Source organism: Gavia stellata, chromosome 6 (assembly GCF_030936135.1).
Source record: "Gavia stellata isolate bGavSte3 chromosome 6, bGavSte3.hap2, whole genome shotgun sequence".
Lineage (NCBI taxonomy): Eukaryota > Metazoa > Chordata > Aves > Gaviiformes > Gaviidae > Gavia > Gavia stellata.
In genome coordinates this window covers 20764633-20785456 of record NC_082599.1, presented here as the reverse complement: position 1 = coordinate 20785456, position 20824 = coordinate 20764633, and the positions used below count along the sequence as shown (strand labels likewise).

At 36.4% G+C, this 20824-nt stretch overlaps 1 protein-coding gene across 1 annotated transcript in view; it reads right to left on the bottom strand.

Moving 5' to 3' along the window:
- DNAJC1 (DnaJ heat shock protein family (Hsp40) member C1) overlaps positions 1-20824 on the bottom strand; it is a 114779-nt gene that overhangs the window by 15642 nt on the left and 78313 nt on the right. Inside the window, exon 9 of the mRNA XM_059818682.1 lies at positions 942-1061. Within this exon, the coding sequence (XP_059674665.1) occupies positions 942-1061 (120 nt within the window). The remainder of the gene's footprint in view (positions 1-941; positions 1062-20824) is intronic.

Genomic DNA, 20824 nt, shown 5'->3' with positions numbered 1-20824 from the left:
AAAATATCTTTTTGTGATTTTATCAACAGGGGAAAAAAACACTTAAGAAGCATGCAAATTGCCCAGAAAGCTATAATGGGTTACATTTCACTCTAGCCAGAGGCTTTGTTTCCCATTATTTAAGATAATTCCTGAAATATAATAAATAAAGAACATCTAATCTCAAAACGTACATCAACAGATTTAAACATTATTCTCATTAACCCCTCCAGAGCCTATAAAATAGGGTCAGCTGAAAGGGCTTTCAAATGGTCCTCAGCAGACACTACATCATGTTCTGGTGATCTATTGCTTGAAAAGGAAAAGTCTTTTACAGCCTAGCCCCTAAGGGTTTTAAGATCATAACACTTAAAATCCGTAAGTACAAGCTTTCTTTGATATCTGGTACAATACTATAAGATATAAATTAACAAGGGTATTAATCATTTTACACAATATCATTATTAACTATGATATAATCCAGAAAAAGGGACTGAAATAGTATCGTATGTATAACTTGTTCTAAAGTTCGTAGAGATATTTCAGTTTAATTAATGGAAACCACCTGTCTAAACACCATTCACTCATCTACATTTTTTAAGGACTGGCTTGAAACAGAAATGTAATCCTTAACCAAGTCACACAAACATTCACTTGCAGTGAAAGGAGGTTGCTACAAAACCCAAAGTGCATTGTTTTTCTGTTATTGGGTTACAGTAGCTCAAGTCTGTAAGCACCAGAATCCCCCATCCAGCTGATCAGTTACAGCTGTTAATTGTGGAGGGAGAGACTGGCTGACATCTGCTTCTTGCATAGTTAGTTAATGGTTCACTTCCAGGTCCTAAAAGGATTGTAGCCTCTCTCAAAAGACAATGTCGGCCCCCATACAGGTCTGCCTTCTACACTGCCTGTCTTGTTCTGGTTTGTCACTCTCTATACAATGCAAATTTGAGTGAACTCACATCTGCCACTGATCGACCCAATTCGTGAGCAATCTTTTCCCATCGACCTGGGGTCCCCCCTGGGAACTTAACCATACTTCTTGTCAGCTGGCTGAGGTCCTCCTCTGTCCATTCAGGTGCCTGTAAAACATTTGTAAAACATTCATTACACTGGGATACTGGACACATTTTTGTGAGGTAATATACTGAAAAAAGGCTTCAAACGAATTAATCAAATCGTGTAAAAAAAAAAATTAATAGTTTCAAGTATCTGGGTGCCATCTCCCTATGCTGCTGCCGAAAATGCATAAAAACAACAGACCAACAGTTAAGATATTAAAAATCCTTAACACTCAAAAAATGCATTTTGTATATTGTACACACTCAATTTCTATCAACATGTATACAATGTACATAACACTGTAAAACACAGTAAAGATAAAAAGCAACACCACTTTTATTAAAAATGAAATAACAGTTTAAGATGCAAAATTTTAGCATTTATTTAATTGCACACGTAAGATATTTTGGCAAAGACAAAGAAAATATCCTCATTTTCACATTTTTTAAAAAGCCTCTGAATAGAACAGTCATTTTAGCTTTTTGTCACCGTAATCATCCTATGTTTTCGCATTCTGGGATGATTCAGGAATGAAATCTGTTGATTCTAATATTCCATTAAGACTATTAAACACCACCCCTTCCCCCCTCCCCCCCGGTTATGCCACAAACCCAAACCGGATGCTTCCACCACCCAATAACCAAAAGCTATAAAAATGTTTTGCTCTAACTACATAAGACAATCTGTTAAAAATAACTGTCTTCATAACGGCCAAATAAAAGCGAACCAAGCAAGGAACACACAATTACGGCAGCTGAAGGCACGAAATCGCGCTTGCCTCAGAAGGCAAGACCAGTAAGTGTCTTTGACGTTTTCAGCGTCTTTGGCAACGACTGCAGAGCCGAATCTCTGTTACCATCAGTAGTTTGCCATTTTACTTATTTTTAAGGAATTCTTGACGACATACCTCTGCTAATCACCATTTCCGATAATGAACGGGCACATATCAAGCAGTTTGCATTACAGAGCCATCAGCACAGCACAACAGTCAGAGGTGAGTGACCCCAGGGACCATCTCCACAACCACAGCAAAGCTTCTCCCTGACACTAATCCTGCCTGTCATTCTCCCACTGTGCTCTAACCACACTGACATCCGCCTGCCGCACTGCAAGCTTAACGGGGCCCTTCCTGACTTTTTACTGTCTCCCCCAATCAATGGTTCAAGCGTGCTCTTTTCACCATGTCCAAATGGCAGCTTCACTCATAATCAAAGTGCATTGCTCCTGTTAAAGGGCTTCCCGAAAGGCTCCGCCATTTGCATTCATTTGCAAAGCAAACTACTTTTATTCACTTTGTTCTGCTATCAAGAGTGTTCCCTGAAGCAGATAAATTGGCATAAATACAACCTGCCACTTAAAAGACAGTAAATAATAGCCAATAGTAGCAAGGATTTCATCCATCGTCCTGGTTTGGATCCATGTAGTCCTTTATTCGATGCTGAAAGCCTCAGACATTCATATTCGGGTTGTTTTTAATACAAGTATAAAATTAATTATCCATGATGATTCAAACGCAAGACGCTTAAATAGTGTGTGTGTGCGCATGTGTATGTGAGAGATCTCACACATACATTACATGCATTATCATACAATTACACTCTGGCCTATGGAAGAAATGACAAATACATAGAAAATCTCCACATTGCACAATAACCTTGTTACTTTTATTGTATTAAACAAGTTAATATACTCCATGTATTTATTATATTATACTCCATACGTATTTTATACGAAAATATTTCTCAGAGATTTTTAGAAGGGAAGATTTGGGGTACTTAATGGTCTACTTATAAAAATTTTCATCATTGTAATTTAGATAATGAATTCTTCTGAGTTTTTTGTTAAAAGCCTTTTGTTCGAAAATCAGTCAAATTTCATACCTCAAAATTAGCCTTAATACGCAGTTTACTGTAATTTTCGATTTAATTTTTATTAAAACTTTGTGGGGGTTTTTTGTTGTTGTTTTGGTGAGGGTGGTTGTTGTTTCAGGTTTGGGTTTCGTTTTTTTTGTTTGTTTGTTTGTGGTTTTTTTGTTTTTTGTTTTTTTAAGTAAATTCACAGCTATTCTCTCTTACCATATCCAAAGCACATCTAAGCAATTACACACAGAAATCAAGATGATCTTTTCAGTGATATACACACATAGAAAGCTTTCTAGCAAGTTTTATTTTCAGACTTTTTCGGTAAGCTTTGATTTTCCTATGTGCTCAAAACTTTACTAACCATTTGTAAATATTACAGAACTGATAAGGTTATTTTCCTCAATAAAGGACAAAACTACAATCATTCTGTAGGTCTGTAGCTAATTACATAGCTAATGAATTCTTGTGCTGTGAATTAGCTACATTAAAATATCAACTTGTTAATCTTATTTCAAGTTGACAATAATTTTAGAATGTGAAGATCTAAAACATTTACAAATTTGGAAAATCTCTGAAAAAGCTTTTAGAAAATCCACTCTCAACCGCTAAAGCTGTAAAAGAGCTTTTGTGAATTTGCAATTCCTCAGCAACAGTTAATTGTGTCTTTAGATGCAACAGCACCTACTGTGATCCAACTACTACAAGCAGCAATGAGGGTGGTCATGGTGCGAATGTATTCTCCCTGTTCTAATCTGTAGCCAACTGTAACTGCGAGAGTCAAATGAATGCATAAACATACTGCTTTGTCACCTAAAACCATGTGTGTCCAATATTACTGAAACACTGGGCCAAAATTCATCTCTACAGTAAAGCAATGGAAGACACCACATGGTGAGGGGACAGCTGTTGTTACTACACAAGCATTCAGATTTTGCATCAAAAAAGCCTCGTTCTGAGATTAACTCCCCATACTGAATACAAAATTAAAGTACAGAGTTATGGTCTACAGTCTTCAAAATGAAAATAAACTACAAGTGTAGATGTAAAAAATCCATAGCATTGCTATAAATAATAATCCTTTAACATGGTTTATCATACATAGCTGGCAATATTGAAGGATTAGTTCATCCAAACCACTGTGCACCTATAGAAAAGATACGAATGTGGTTTATTGTTTACCATCACTCTTACATGTGTATCTCCACTTAGCAGTTTCATACCACCTCTTTCAGCATGACAGGGTTTTACAATATTAGGATTTTTTTTACATATGAGCAACTCTATTTTCAATTACATTAAAAGCACATTTTTAGACAATAAAGCATTTCCTTTCAAGAAAACAGTCTGACTCGTTTAGACCTGTTAACATTAATAAGTATAAAACTACATACCCTTTTATTGATAAAATTGGGAAGTGGCTACTATTTGAGAGTTTATAAAGAAACTTCAGAAGTTATTTATATTGACTTGACAATATAAGACAATTGGATTTTTTTAGATTAAATTTTAGCTTTAGACCATTTCTTCCTGTCATCAATATACTGTAGATTCAATTAAAATCACTGCTCTATGGAAGTTTGGATAATCTTTTCTAGCTGGCTAGGACTTTGTGCTATGCTTCATCTAACTTTGGTGATTCGCTGATTTCAGCAAGTCTAGTCCATGATCTTGCAAATAAACCATGAGGCAGCATCTATTTAAAAATACCTGTGCAAATGTTTGCAGAACAAAGGTCCTAGTAAAATCCCAGACAGTTTTGCAATTCAGGATACATTTAACCTACAAGAAGGTGGTGTGTTTCTATCCAATAACAGAATGTAACAGGATTCCTGATGTAATTTCTTGCCCATAATGTCTTATTTTTCTTACATTGTTCTTACATACTCTTACAATTTCTTGCTTTACCTACAAGAAGTCTGAAGTCAGTCTTGTTTTATCAAGTCTAATACACATCTGGCATTGTGATGCAGCTGTGGCTGAACACTAAGAGTCTGCTACAGTTCTAAAGATCTCTTGTGAAGCTCTAAAGATCTGCTAAAGTGTATTAATGATCTGAACTCATATTCAAAGCCACGACATGTTCACATAACCCTTTGTTCCTGCAAAGCCATTACTCAAATTCCATTTCCACCAGTACAATTTTTATTAATTGAGCCAACAAAACCGTAAGGACAGCTATACTGTTTTAGACCAATGGTCAAGGCAGGCCAGTAAGCTCATCATCTGTGCTCAGGGAGTGCAGCTGCAGAAAACTTTAACTACATACTTTGCGATAACAAGAAGGACTGTATTTATCATTCCTCCTTTCCAGCCCCACTCTGCTTTGAAAAAACAGGGGCCATATGCAGATACTAAGAGTAAGGCAAGCATAGAGGTTACCTCATATTTCCCCTAATATTTTCCCTAACTCCAATTATTTTAAGCTCAAGGAATTTCTCTAGGCTGGTATCTATTTATATTTATCTATTTATTAACCCTCAATGAATCTCTCATTCAATCGTTTTTCCAGTCTCCCCTGAAACTATGTAAACTTTCTGGATTTGCAACATCATCTTCATGAGGAGTTGCACACATCTGCTACGCATTATACAAGGAAACACATTACTTTGGCTATTTTGAACCTGGCTCCTGCTAGCTTTGATGACACCTAGCTCTTGGCTTTGAGTGAAGAACCATCAAATAGTCTACCATCTACTGACTTCCATGTCACTTACAACTTTGTTCAAACTATCCCTCTGTAGTATTTCCCCGTAAGTTGTCTCTTCCTGGCTAAAGACTCCCAGTCTAGTTAGCTGGTTTCTCATGTAAAAGCCATTTTATGCATAATACTGCCCATGATGCCTTTCTCTAAACGATCTGCAATTCCATTATAACCAACCTCTTTGAAATGAGGTACTGAACTGCACACAGCAGGATTAATCATGAGTTCATACAGTGGAATAAGGATTCTTCTGTTTTGCTCTCTATTCCTTTCTTAATAATTTCTACTATTTGCATTGGTTTTTGAATGATACTGAGCTGATGTTTTCAATGAAGCCAGCACTGATAACTCCTAAGATCTCACTCCTCAAGGATCACAGCCAGCTCAGAGCTCTTCATCTTGTGCATGAAGTTAGGACAGTCATCCACTATATCAACATTTGCATCACTTCATATTTACATACTGGAAAGTTTTTCTGCCGTTTTATTGCCCAAGCAGTCAGTCAAACTCATAAGATCACTTTGCAGTTCTTCAATGTCTGTTCTCATCTTCATTATTCCAAATACCACTATCATTGATAAACTCTCTCACCTCAAAACTCGCCTTTTCACCATATTACCATGTTCACTATACTACATGAATACAGCGAACAGCACGATTCTTAGGAGAAACCCAGCCAAACTCCACTGCTAATCTTGCTCTAATGAAGAAGTTATTTATTTCTGTCTTCCATTTCCCATCTTTTAACTAATTATTTACCTGAGAGAATATCCTTCCTCTTATCCCATGACTGCTTTCTTTCCTTAAAAGCCTACAAGCCTTGTTAAACCCTTCTGGAAAATCAAGTGGACTTTTATCAGTCAGATCACCTTCTCCCTGCATATTCGTAATCCTTCAAAGAAGTCTGGAGGGTTTAAGGCAGGACTTCCCTTTATAAAAGCAATGTTCAAGACTCCATGCAGGTAATTTACCTGGTGCTCATTAATTCTATTCTTTATTTCAGTTTTTGATAGTTTTCCCTTAAAGAGGTGTCAGATGTACAGGCCTGTAAAGATCCCAGAATTCCACTGACAACTTAATAAATTAACAGAATGACACATTTGCCATTTCAGTCCTCAGACACCCAAGAAAATAAACAGTTAATTGAATTATTTAATCCTTAAATTTGGTTGCATATACTCTGGTCCCAGTAACTTAAATAATTTAATCTTAAACAATATATTACATAGGTCTGAAAGAACATTAGAGATTAGTTTTAGAATTTTTCAAAGCAACTACATGTAAATATGAAGATACAACTAATTATCTTCACTTATATCATAAGCTTGTCGAGATAATAACCTAACCATAATAATTTTTGTCTATACTATTCTTCACACAGGAATGCCTTCAGCATTAAAAGCATTAAAATATTAAACAATATACATAAGTAGACAACAGCTCTTAGAGAAGAGTAAGAACCTAAGAAGAGAAGCATGAAGTTTCATCTGCCTCAGTATCAGGTCTTCTACCACGTGCAGCAGCAAATGTTCTAGGACAGAGAGATTCTTTCTCTCACAACTACCCCCAACCTGGATTAGGGATTTCCTAAGCATGAAGTTGAATCCATTTCTGTTACAAAGCCAATGATGAAGTTGTCCGCTCTCCTCATCCCATTTTTGCTCTTAACATTATAAGCTGGCTTTCTACACACATTCAGTTTCTCACTTCTCACCATACCCTGCTGCCTTTTCATTTCTCTGTCCAATATATTTCTGCCCTGCTCTACGGCTCTATACATAATAGAAGAGGGAGAAAGCAAAAGAAAAAAAAAAAACACTACCAGCAAGCAGTGTGGTTTTGTTAATTTCTAACCACACAGCTGAAGACGATTTTTCTGTAGTAGGAGAGTCGTAGGAAAAGACAGGACTCCTCGGGAGAGATTTTTCTACACCTTGACTGTTTCAGAATGGGGATTTCACAGACATTTCAATTAGTGCTGCCCTGAATAATTCTGCATCACCCCTTGCAATTCACCACACTATAGACCACTTCCAGTACTGAACAGATCCTTGCAGATATACGTGAAACTCCTCTAGTGACATTTTGCAATAACAAAAATGTATGTTTCCTGTTCTTTAACTAAGCATTACTGTAAAGATCTTGCCTTTCAACTTATCATTACTTTGTCTCTATAAGAAGTCTTGCTGACAGAACCTGTCAAAAGCTTTATAAAAATCCAAGTACACTGTAAAGCTCTAATAATAAGGCATAACTTTCCTTTAAATTCACACTGACTTTTTACTATTATTTTAAAATTGGTGCATCTAATAGTATCATTCATTTTATAATTTCAAACAATTACCCAGTATAGAATTCATGCTAAGCAGTCTGTACTTCCCAGAATCCTCAATGAAGTACAAAAATTGGTATCCTATTTTCATCTCTCATTTCAAGGCTCATTTAAGTAATTGCTAAAATGTTAACACCAGTATTTAATGGATTTAATATTAGAGTTCTTTTTAGGTCAACTAATGGTGAAGACAATTGTTCCAAGCAATTTTTTATTTATCAACATCAGATGAATGCTTCAATCTAAACCACTCCTTCCCCACTTGCCTTCCATTCACGATGTCAAAAACTCCCTAAACTCCTTTGTAGTAAACATGGGTGAAAAGGACTTTTAGCTAGAGCATCTTCTTGAAACTGCTTTATATTTTGATAATCCACTACTTCAACAAAATCCTTGGCAGTGTTCCTTCATCTATTTTCTTTGGAAAAAAGTAAAAATTTTTTGGTTTTGTGCTTACTTTATTTTGGATTTGCATTTGACTTGCAAATCTTATCGTCTTTTGCACAAGCCTTTCCCTTTCTGAAGCTCCCCCCCCCCCCCAGTTAAGCACTATCTTCACTTTTTAGTCTGAAACAAGAATAACTTAATTCCAGTAAAATGGGTATATTTGAGAATCTTCCACTGGCTACCATATGGATTATTCACAATTTTGACTTTTTTTTTTTTTTTTAAAAAACTTCAAGCAGTTTGTTAACCCATCCTAACTGCATGTCAACAGATGATTTTTAAACATTAAAAAAAATTTAAAAATCTAAGTTTACTCTGAGAGTTTAAACATATTAGAAACCAAAATGCAAATATGTCCGTAACTGTATAATGTCAATATAACAGCTCCCCTATGTTTTTGGGAAAGCAAAATCTGTTGCTATCTATTCAGAAACATCAACTGAAATCTTTATTTACAAGTACATTTCACAGCTAATGCAGGTCAAAAAGGAATTATTCAGCTCTCTCATTCCTAAGCTGTGCATCTATATGTACCTAAACATATATATATATATATATATATATTTTGCTTACTTAACCTCAGCAGGAAGCCTGAGTGAATAATAGATTCTCCCACTGCCACCTTTAGCAGTATTGCACAGTGCTACCAGGCTATTCCTACACTTCTAGTAAGCCACACCTTAAGACTGAAAAATTTGTGTTCTAACAGACAGTCAAAAAGCAGGGGAGGAGGATGAGAAGTAGATATAAATCAAGTTAAGAAGCAGCTACGTGAAGCAGTAAGACAATTTTGTAAAGTTATGACTATATTCAGAAAGTTGCAGATACTCGAAAAACAGTAGTAATAGTCATCTGACAGTATAGGTGGCAAAGAGTGCCTTAAAAAAATGAAGCACTGGATAAGCTATATACTCACAAGATGATTGCTATTATACTACATTCATTCCAATGTCTCTGGCTTTCACTTCTAGCCATTGGCCCTTCTGTGTCTTCCTCCCAGACTGAGCAGCCCTTTAAGAACAAGTATTTTCTCCCATGAAGGCACCTGCTAAGTTAACAGGTCACTCTCCAAGTATCAGTAGATACCATTTCCAACCCTTGAGTAATTTATACAGATTTTCTTTATGTCTGTTTTCCACCTTTTTCATGTAAATCCCCAAATTACAAAAAGCTGTTCAGAGCTGATCTTTCCTCACCTTTCCTCCTCATTATTTATTCCTACTTTAAGAATTCAGAGCCAATAACGGTTTTTAATACTTTTTTTGAAAATGCTCCAGTTCTTCATAAAGAATCTGTAGGGGAAAGCAATGCTGAGCAGTAATTTTCAGGTTTTGCAGGACAAGAACAGCTCAAAAAAATCTGTAAATTACTTTAATAAAAGTATTTTCTTGCCAATAGAGCTGAAATTGCTCTAAAATAAGGACTTGTTAATGACTCATCATTGATATGAACAATCATCTGATTAAAGCTACATCACCTGGAAAAACAGGGGAGGTAACAAGAATGAAAACACTTCAGTATTTTATTGTAAAAATTTTTAGAAATGTGACAGGAAAAGTGAGAATTTTTTATCAGGTATCTGCGGCAAGATGTTGGTAGCCGGGGTGGCCTCTCTGGAAGGATGTGAGGGGCTGCCCCATGTTGGACACAGCCAGCGCCAGCTGGCTCCAACAGATGACCCGCTGCAGGAGACAGCTGAGCCCACCAGCCAAGCTGGTGGCACCTCTGAGGAAACACATTTAAGAAAGGGCAAAATGCTGCACAGCAGTGTGAGGAGTGAGGGAAAGTGTGAGAAACAGCCCTGCAGACACCAAGGTCAGAGAAGGAGGGGGAAGAGGTGCTCCAGGTGCCAGAGCAGAGATTCCCTGGCAGCCAGTGGAGACCATGCTGGAGCAGATATCCATGCTGCAGCCCGTGGAGGACCCCAGGTGGATATGCCCTGAAGGAACCATGACCCATGGAGGACCCACACTGGAGCAGGTTTATCCTGAAGGACTGCAGCCTATGGAGGTCCCATGCTAGAGTAGGGAAAAGTGTGAGAAGGAAAAAGCGGCAGTGAGGAACTGTTACTGACTACCCAACCCCCCATACCCCATCCCCTCTGCTCCATTGGGAGCAGGGAAGAGGTAGAAGAATTGGGAAAGAAGGACTGAAGTTGAGCCTTCAACTTCAAGGGGAGTGGGAGGAAGGTGTTTTAGGTTTTGTCTTTGTTTCTCAACATCCAACTCTGTTTTAACCAGCAATGAATTAATTGTCCCCATGTCGAGTCCGTTTTGTCTGTGACAGTAATTGATTATTTGACCTCCACGCATTTACCTCAACCTACGAGCTTTTTCATCTTATCTTCTCCTCCAGTCGTGTTGAGAAGAGGGAGTGAGAGAGTGGCTGGGTGGGCACCTGGCAGCCAGCCACAGTAAACCCAGCAAAGAATTATAAAGTAACAAATTACAACATCCTAGTTTGTATTTAGAAGTTTTGGAGAAGAAGTCTTTGGTGATCTCTCCTCAAAACTACAGGAGTAGAAGATTACCAGCATCTACAATTGCTGTTGTTGGTTACAACAGCACAAATACCAGATTTAAAGGAAAACTCTGCTAGCAATACAGTAGTCCGCAAATCTACCTCCACAAGAAATAAATAAAAGAATTGTTATCTATTGGGTGTAAGAAAACAAATTGGTTGGATTTCCTACACTAACCAATGATAATTTTAGGTAAAAGTTACTGAATTCTAATAAAAAGTTGCTCCCTCGTGATTCAGGCACTTCTGAAAAATTTATTCACATTTTTTCTTTTTTTACCTAGCTTACAGAAAAGGAAAGTCTTCCATGGATGCCTACATTCTAAAGATGTTATTGTCACTTGTTTTAAATGGCAGCATGTATTGTTTGCCTTCAGTGAAATACTGAAGCCCTTTCACGACCACAAATGTTCAAAGAGATCACTGATAAAAATGACAATTCAATAAAACAGATAAAATGAGCATATATGAAAAGGACACAAAACCAAGAACAAAGCTATTAGAGCATAAATGTCCTCATTTAAAGTTAGAGAATAATCACTCCCTACACAGTCCTCAAATAGTACCAGAAACCTAAATTAACTAATGAACTTCCTACCCCCAGCTTTCTTTAATGAGAGATGTTTTGAAGAATCGTTTCTATTTCAGTTTTCCTTGATCAGGAAAGACATAACTTATATTTGATGAATAAGATGTTTCTCTCAGAATACTTTCTTTTAGTCAATTAAAACTGACATTACCCTTGCGTTCTTTGAGAATGGAGTTAAAGTCAATGAGTAAATGCATATCACTTAACAGTACAGAATCATAGAATGGTTGAGGTTGGAAGGGACCTCTGGAGGTCATCTGGTCCAACACTTTGCTCAAGCAGGGCCACCTACAGCCAGTTGCTGAGGTCCGTGACCAGACAGCTTTTGACTATTTATCTCCAAGGAGGGAGACTCCACAACCTGCCTGGGCAACCTGTACCAGTGCTCTGTCACTCTCACAGTAAAAAAGAGTTTCCTAATGTTCAGAGGGACACTCACATTTGTGCCCATTCTTGTATCCTAAATCACAAAGCCCAGTTAAAAAAGTTAAATTTGGGTGAAAGCATAAGTAATTTATAGGTTAGGAAATAACTGAAAAACCTTTTATCTTCGTTAAAGTTACACTTCTTAAAATTCTACATGGCTTGAGGAAAAATTAAAAAAGATATCTATCAAAGTCAGTGTAGAAATGCATCCAAAATCCCACAACTCCTCCATGCAGTCACAACATATACATGGAAGCACAGCCTCCTATAATTTGCTGTTGCACTTCTAGTAAATGTGAGTTTTGTTTTCAGAGGTCATCCTTCCTATGGTACAAGGGATGACATTTCAGGAGCTGTTGTTCTAGTACATCTCTCAGTACATACTTATCACATCATTTATTGCCATCCTTCTGCTAGCCCACTCACATCAAACTTTGAAAACCCCAGAACAAAAAGTGTTCTTCTTACATTATACTCTTCCTCCTTTCTTGAGCAGATCCACCAGTCATGCTGACACTGCTGTATGGAAGACACTGAGTTATGAGGTTGGGACTGGAACTGAAAGACTGTTCTGTGATGACTTCTCCAGAAATGGTCTAATTAAAAGATACTAAGAACCCTTCTCGGTAGTGAAGCTGCTGCGTCCTCACCAAAATGAAGTATATTCAGCATCTAATCAAGGCACAGGTCACTGCAATACTTGAACTTGTTTAACAGGAGGAAACACAACTAGATGTCTTAAGGTTCATTCCAGCCCTAAGATATAAATTTTCATGAAACAAACATCTCTTATTCTATAACATCAGGATTGGACACCAGGCAAAAAAAAAGGCATTTTAGAATTCTGGTTCTTGGCAAAGATCAGCAAATCTAAGAACTTTATGAATCTGGTAATACAAATGGGATGGCGTTAAATAAAGTGCACAATCCTTTCAATTGATACATAAGCTGGAAGCTCATCAACTGGAAGTTACATAAAAAGAGCCAGGTTTCCTGCTAGAAAGGCGACTATAAAATTCCAGGGTTATTCAGAGATCAAAAAAGCGAAAGTTACTACCAAATGGATGAAATAAGGTCCTTCCAGAGACACAGAGAATCTAGCTTTAGAAAATAAAAAACCAAAACAACATGCTTTTTAGGCCAGGTTTTGTTTTGTTTAATCCAGAATGGTTTTCTGATCCTGTTCACACCCTTACATCCGGTTACATGAACATAACAGACTAACACATCACAGAAGTAGGACATGAGCACTCAGGTTTTAACTTACCATAAGTTTAGGCTGAAAGTTAGAAAATGCTTCAAAGAAAGTGATTTTTAGCATGCTAAAAGGACCTGGAGGGACTTGGGTTCAGAGGGGAAGAGAAAACCCTAATCCATTCTAATACAAGCTTGTTCCATAGCAAGTTCCCTCTAGTATTAACATAAAAATACGTTAACTAGTTATTTGCAATGCATTAACTCAAATACCATTTTCTTTTTTTAAAAAGGACCTAAAGCCAAAAAGCAGTAAAGCATCTGTCTCTAGCAATACACACCTGAAAAAGGCCGCTGGTCTACAATGAATGTTTTCACATTTCAGGATATACCAGGCTTTGATTCTAGACTTAATACAAAGCTTTCTTTAACCTATAGCCGTTAACATGACCAAATGCATGCAGGAATGTTTCAAATACCTACCTACATAAAGCAATCTGAATGTTCCTCCTATGTAGACAGTTTCCAAAAATATGAAAAATAATTCAAATTATGAAATATTTTATGGCTTTTGAAATTAAATTGTTCTGTCATATTTACACAAAACCCAGCTAATTTTGTCTTTTTCTGTTTGTCATTATAGCAAACCATGGGAGGAAAAAGGTTACTTCTTGCTGCATTCTCAAAATCAAATCTACTTTTCCATCACGCAAGCCAGAGGAAAAATGACACAATTAAATGGTTCATAAATATAACACTAAAATTACTACTTAAGTCCATGTAATTGAACAGAAATTAAAATGTAGTTTTTAATTGCATATTACAACTTAAATGGTAGCACTTAGCAGAAAGTGTTAACTCATTTATTTTTTAATTGTTAGCTGCTTCAAGGCAATTGTTTTAATGCAGAAAAAAGTGAAAAGCTCTTCAGGAAATTTGATTGTAGGACACTCAGGCATGCAGATCAAATAAACTATAGGTTGTACAGGTAATTAGGTTTGGCCTGTGATACATTAATGTGGAGACAAATTCCCAAAGAAAGGGAATAAATGTTTTTCATTTAATTCTCTCTCAAACCACCACTCTATTTGGATTTTTAAATGCAGTTTGAAAAGTATTTCCATTTGATAGAGAACATGAAATTGCAAATCTTTTAGAGTACATAGGTCAAGGAATTCTTCAGGAAAATAAATTTATTGAAGTTTATAAAAGTTACAAAAAAGTGCATAGGGTAGTAAGTCCTCAACAGACTGCAGATGGCAACGTTTTTCGTAATTACTTGATACATTAAAAATCTTTGGCCATACTGTTAAATTCGCTGGAGAAGATGAGCGCAAAGGCATGCAGATACATTAAAGCATATGATTAGTCTTTATTAGTAAGGAGTGTTTTTCCTTGCAAAATTATTATTTGTCTCATGAAATGCTAAGCAGACTAAGCAAGTATCAAATATTAAACAGCATTGGGTTATTATATGTTGGGCTGTATACTCTTCTTCAATCCACTTCAGTATAACATGGCATGTTATGGGTACTTTGAAAATACTAACATATGGTATTAAAAAACATTCAATACATTAAACCATCCTCAATCTCACAGACTGTGTCATAATGAACAAGATATTACTGCACAGCTAATCCTACTGACTGACAGCTCCCCAGTGGTGTCTCCTTCCATCTCTTCTGTCCTTTGTCCAGCTTTTCTGTCTTGCTTCCTGGCACACTTTATCATAAGATAGAGAGCCTGTCTCAGTAACTTTTTTTTTTTTTTTTTTTTTTTTTTACCTTGGTCTGTTGCTGGCAGACCAAGTTTCTCCTACCTTCATTCACCTTAAATAGCTTATCCAAAATCAGGGTTTTTTGGTTGTCCCTTGCCTTCCTTCATAATATAGTTTCAACTGTCTCCATCAGTATTTCAACACCACAGTTAATGTCTAAATAACATTATTCCTTCCCCATCAAATGCAACTAAATTCTTTCACTGGCAATGCTATCTTGCTCTGCCAGTAATCAGTTATTCCCTAGAACAGCCTGGATATTCTGATCTCTTAATTTTTAACTCGAATGCAGGAAGTACTCTGCATCCCAAAAATGCACAAACACACTGCACAATTACAGAGCAATTATCTCCACCAGTGGTATTCAAATATTTCTTCTATACTAAGTATGGCTCATCAAGTTACGTCTATCAGTATGTTAAAACCCAAAGGAAAAAAATCCAGCATCCTTCTCCAAATAGATGTCCAAAGATGACAAAAATCTGCTAAGCAGAATACCAAAACTTAGGAGATTTGGTTTCAATATACAAGTTCTCTTTGGTAGAGAGCAAAAATAGAGAACTGTATTTAGCTTACAACCTAACAGATATTTTGGCATGGCTCAAGGCAGATGTGAATTTTGACTATTGAGCGGGGAAAAAAGAAAAGGAAAGAAAAAAAAAAAAACCTACTGTCCCACCAGAATATGCCTGCAAGAATCCAAAACAATATGCATTTAGGACCCTAAATGGGCGTGAACATGGCCCATACTAAACTAAATTTTCAGTTCTGTTTTCCAACATTCTAAGTTGTCATGTAGTAACATGGCAGGGGCGGGGGGGAATCTGAGAAGTTTTCATGAATTCATAAAACACGGATCTGTGATAGCAACCTTAAGCAACTGCACTTCCAAAAGAAACCCAAATTTCAAAATTGTTAATTATCATGAAATAGTACATGTAATTGAAAATAAGGGCAACACTGCTTAAACTGCTTAACATATAAACACTGAATCTGCCTGTCAAATTCCCAAATATAATCACAAAATCTGGGCTAATTAAAAATCAAAGTTAGCCTTCACTTTTCTCATCTACACAGCTTTTCCTTCACGTAATTTGTGGCTATTTTAAAATGTATGATTAATATCAGTCTCATTCTTCCTGGATTCATTTTCTCATTACTGGGTAAGTCTTCCAAACAGGACAATAAAGAAAAAGCCCAAGGCAGCGAAATATGGCTGATACTGCTAGATATCCAGGCAAGGCCAGCATAGTTAAAAAAACCACACACACCCTAGAAGTTACTAACTTACTACCTAGATTCTCTGTTGACATTATTTTCTTTATAGAGCTGTTCCAATCCAGATTTCCAATGTGAATTACAAGTATCACCTAGTAAATAGTAAAAATTGAAGTATTACGTTTTCTGTGTTCATGTGTGTGTTTTAACAAAATAACAAATCCAGGCACACAGTTTATCTCATGATTAAAAAGAGAACACCAGTAGGAGAACTTTGGATGGAACATCAGAATGCTGATGTTCCCCTAAGAAGGCCTATGTAAAAAATCTGATGCTACACAACACATGAAATCTGCTACTTTTGTAAGTAAATGCATGCTGTAAATGCATGCTTACTTTGTGAAAGTCTGAAGGCTGCAGCAAAACACAGAATTTCCTTTCACAGAACAGTACTCGATTGCAAACAATGCAAGAACCTCCACTCCTTCACAATTTACATCTCAAGGATAGTCACCATATTTAAGAAATTCTGCCTTTTGGAAATTAGGGGAAGTGCCATCATCAATATGACAAACAAACCTCAACTGTAATGTACCATTTCTCATATTGTGCTATCATTAAGAGTGCTCTCATTTTTTGCGGGTTTGGGTAAGTAATATATTATCCAGTAGCATTTTATAAAGAATGGTTCAGGCTAAATAATTTGCATCCCAATTTAAAGTGTACTTAACTTCAAATATGGACACAACTTGTATTCATTTAAACGGAATGCAATTGCATGCTTAAGTGTGCTGAACTGAAGGTCTGAAGACTAAAGGTGATCTTTTCAAGACTGTATCCTGCCTGTCAAAAACTATACAGAAAATGGCTAATAACTAGATTGAGATTCTCTGAAAATTCCTAAGTGGCAAAACGCTTATGTCAATAGTATTAAATCATTCCTTGGCAAGGCAGGATTACATATTTATCTTTACTGGGAAAACAAAAGCCAAACATCTCTCACATTGTTACATTTATTTTTAGTTGCTGGAGTTTACCCTAGATTATAATTTCTGGGCAATTTCTATAAATAAATTTGACCAAACCCTACTATAGCCATGGCCTCAGGACGAAAAGGAAAGCAGCAGCACTGTGCATTGTGAAAGAAGGTAAGATGCTGAATCTAACCAGATTTATTTGGTTTGTCTGGAAAATAAGATACAGGAACATCAATATTTATTTACAGTTATAAATTAAACCTAGATTTATTTGAAGCTAACTTTATTCTCCAATTTCAAGATAGCTAATCTCATACCAAGAAAAGTAAGTAACTATTTTGCAACAGTCTGCACTTGTCAAATCCAAGTTGAGAAGCCAAAAAGAGCAGCAGTGAATTGCACTACAGGAGTTGGTGCCATGAACTGCAAAATTTGTTCTGATCCCTAAGTTGTGGATCCTGTGAAAATCCCATTTCAGGGATATTTATCGTCCTTGACTCCCATTTATTGGCAAAATTCTGAAGATACACTGTGTCAATGGCTGGACTGCTCTCTCTCCCTTCTGTTGGATGGGCAGGAGCAAGTGGGGCAAAGTCACAGAGCTTAACCAGCTTTCACATCTTCTTCCAGCTTCCGCCCCTTATATGTGTAACTACAGTCTCTTCCTGCTGCTTCTCTACTCTTCCCTTCATAGTTTAGACAAGAGTGACTTTGTTTTGGGAGGCGACAGGAAGGGAGCACTGCCAAGGAAAATGAGGATTTCCACCACCCCCTGACCCCAACTGGGCTAAATCGGAGCAGTCCCATCAGATGTTTTTCTACATCTCTCCCAGGCTGAGAGGAAAACAAAACCAGCGCAATGAAGACTAATGTTTACAAAGGCACTGCACAGCTTCTTGCAAATTTATGTAAAATGGATATCAGCTTCAGGACAGAAGAGACACTCCCTATGAAGAGAGTCAGATTTTCAGTGGTTGACTGGGAAAATGTGAGTTCCTGTTTCTCCTCACAGGTATGAGATTTCTCTTATGTCAACTACCATGTCTTTCTGTGATAGACAACTATCATGTCAATCTCAGAAATTAAACAGGACTCGAGACCTGAGGTAAATTAAGAAGTCCAACCTGAGTTATAAACATTAATACAACAGAAACTATATAGCCCTAGAGTTTGGACCCAGGCAGGTGTCTAAACAGAGGTTATAGTGCTGCCCGCTGCAAAAACAGAGCTGCATTTTAAAAACCCTATGTGTTTGTCCACACAGATTAACACTTTGCACAATTAAATTGAGCTCTTGGGTAGTTTTCAGCTGACAGACTCAAAAAAACTGAGGACTACATACAGAAAACACACATGTAAAACTAGTCAGACTGAATTACGGCAGCAAGTCACATCAATCACTTCTTCTGGAATACAGATTCAGTTGAAAAATGACTGAAAGCTAGAATTTGACACCACAGCATCTATAGCATGGTGTTGAAATCAGTGTATTATTCTTCTTGTCTGTACAAGACAAGAACCTATGCTACTATATTTAATTAGACAGAAAGCTTAAAAACTCAATCAAGATCAGGAAATATCAGGCAAATGTCAACTGTATGGCCTTAATTCAACACATATGCATGGCTGATTTTTTTTTTTTTAACTAGTGTATAAGTGTTTATGTAACATATTGTTACTATCTTTAGAAAATGTCCTTAGGGAAATATATATTTTGGCTGTTTGTTTCCTTTGCAATCTAGATTGAATTTTGGATGTGCTGTGAAACATACTGTTTCCAAAAAACTTTTTCCCTGGCTGTCATATCAAATCTTTTCTCTATATCATTTAGATGCTTTTTAATATTCTCCTTAAAGGCTCATAGCATGACTTTCCTGCTTGCATAGATTACAACACCTCTCCACCCAAACTAGTTCTAGCCAGCCTGAGCATGGCACATTTGAAAGCAGAATATTGTTGAATAACATATTCTATAAACACACCATTACTTTCTATAAATACAAGAATATATAAAGAAATAAAGTTTCCTATGCTTTGTTAATCTATCCAACCTAAGTAACTAACAGGTTGAAGAGAGAAAGGCAGAAAAGGAAATACATAAATTCCACATTCTTACATAGCAGTTGTTCAGTTAGTGTTTGTCCACAGTCTTTATATATTCCTGACCTATTTTAGGCAAAACTCCGTAACTCTTGGTTCAATGGTTACTACTTCTGGCATTTGTTCCAGTCATAACAACTATTTTCTCTGAATTTATCGCTAGGAGAATTTATTTTCTTCACTTTGTATTTACAATTTGTTCTTTGATGTGTATCTGCCATAACACTGAAAACACCAACTTGAGATGCTAGTCAAAGAATATATCATAATCATCCTATAACTTTATTCTTCCTCAAGAAAAGCTGAGGATTAAAAGCATTGCATGTTTAATACTGCAGATGAAATTAGATTTCTGACCCTAATGATTCGATACTCACAGCTCAAAAACAGAGAGGTCTTATTCTAGATTTAAAGATGTGGGTCATCCTCGCCAAGGAAAACTCAATAATTAAAAATAATATTTTTTTAAAATCACATTTATTCTCTCCTTAAAGCTATTCAAGTCCAAAGTAAAGTCCATAGAGGCTTGAATATTTAAGACAGAAGCCTGAAAAGAAGGTTGTTGTCTGCGTTTAAGGAAAGATGATTCAAAGATTACACAAATCTGTTGTTTCTAAACAAAATAAAAATAGATCAGTTGGCTAGAAATATGCTAAATACACTAATTTGCTAAAAATAGACTGCTCTGGTTCAACAGTCACATAAAGAAACAAAAAGATTAGCCATAAAACCAAGAAGAACATCGGCTTTTAAGTATGATACTTGAAAAATTCAAAGTTCTTCTAGTTTCTTTTGTTCATTAGGCTGACTGACTTGGTGGCTAGCAAAGAGGAAGAGAAAGAAGAATAGAATCCCTAGTATGTGTGTATGGGACAAAAATTTACACAAACATTTTAGAATAACCAAAGCGCCCATCTACTGTTTTGGTAAATCAAGTCGTGTTCCCTACTTCACAAACACAGTATGTAACAAAAGGGTGCCTTCTCCATACTGTCCCAACTGTTATCATCAATATTTTATCAATATCATTCTGCTGCACAGAAGAAACATGTATACTTTGTTCTGTACCTGTTCACTGACCTCAGGCAGGAGCCTGAGTATATTATACAGGTAGACTTAAACACCTGTTTTAAAAAGTATGTGTATAGGATGAAAGTAGCTTTTTCATTAACACTAATAACTCTAATGCAAATATGATAACTGTAGGAGTTACCTATAGGACATAAACTGTAGAGTTATTTTAAAATGCAAACCCCAATATTCTACTCAGGCTGAGTCTGCAATACTTGCAGTGACACAAAGCATAATAAACCACAGGAAAGCCTGGAGTCTTCTGACTTAACACTTTCAGTACCACTCTAATGCAGATTTTTGGGTGTTTTTTTTAAATGAAGTATCTTTTCATTGACATTACATTGCTTAAGAGTTTGGTAATAGAATATGGATATTTTCACCTCAGGGTTACTACATTCAGTATGGCCCAGATCAATAGCAACTCAAAGTCATCATCATTTGATGAGAGTTTGGAGCTCAGGTTAAAATGTATTATGAGCTTAGAGTAGCTCCTAGTGAATAGCTTCATAACTGACACTAACAGGTATGGTTGCTGGCAGTCTCAATATAGAGCCTTAAATTCAGTG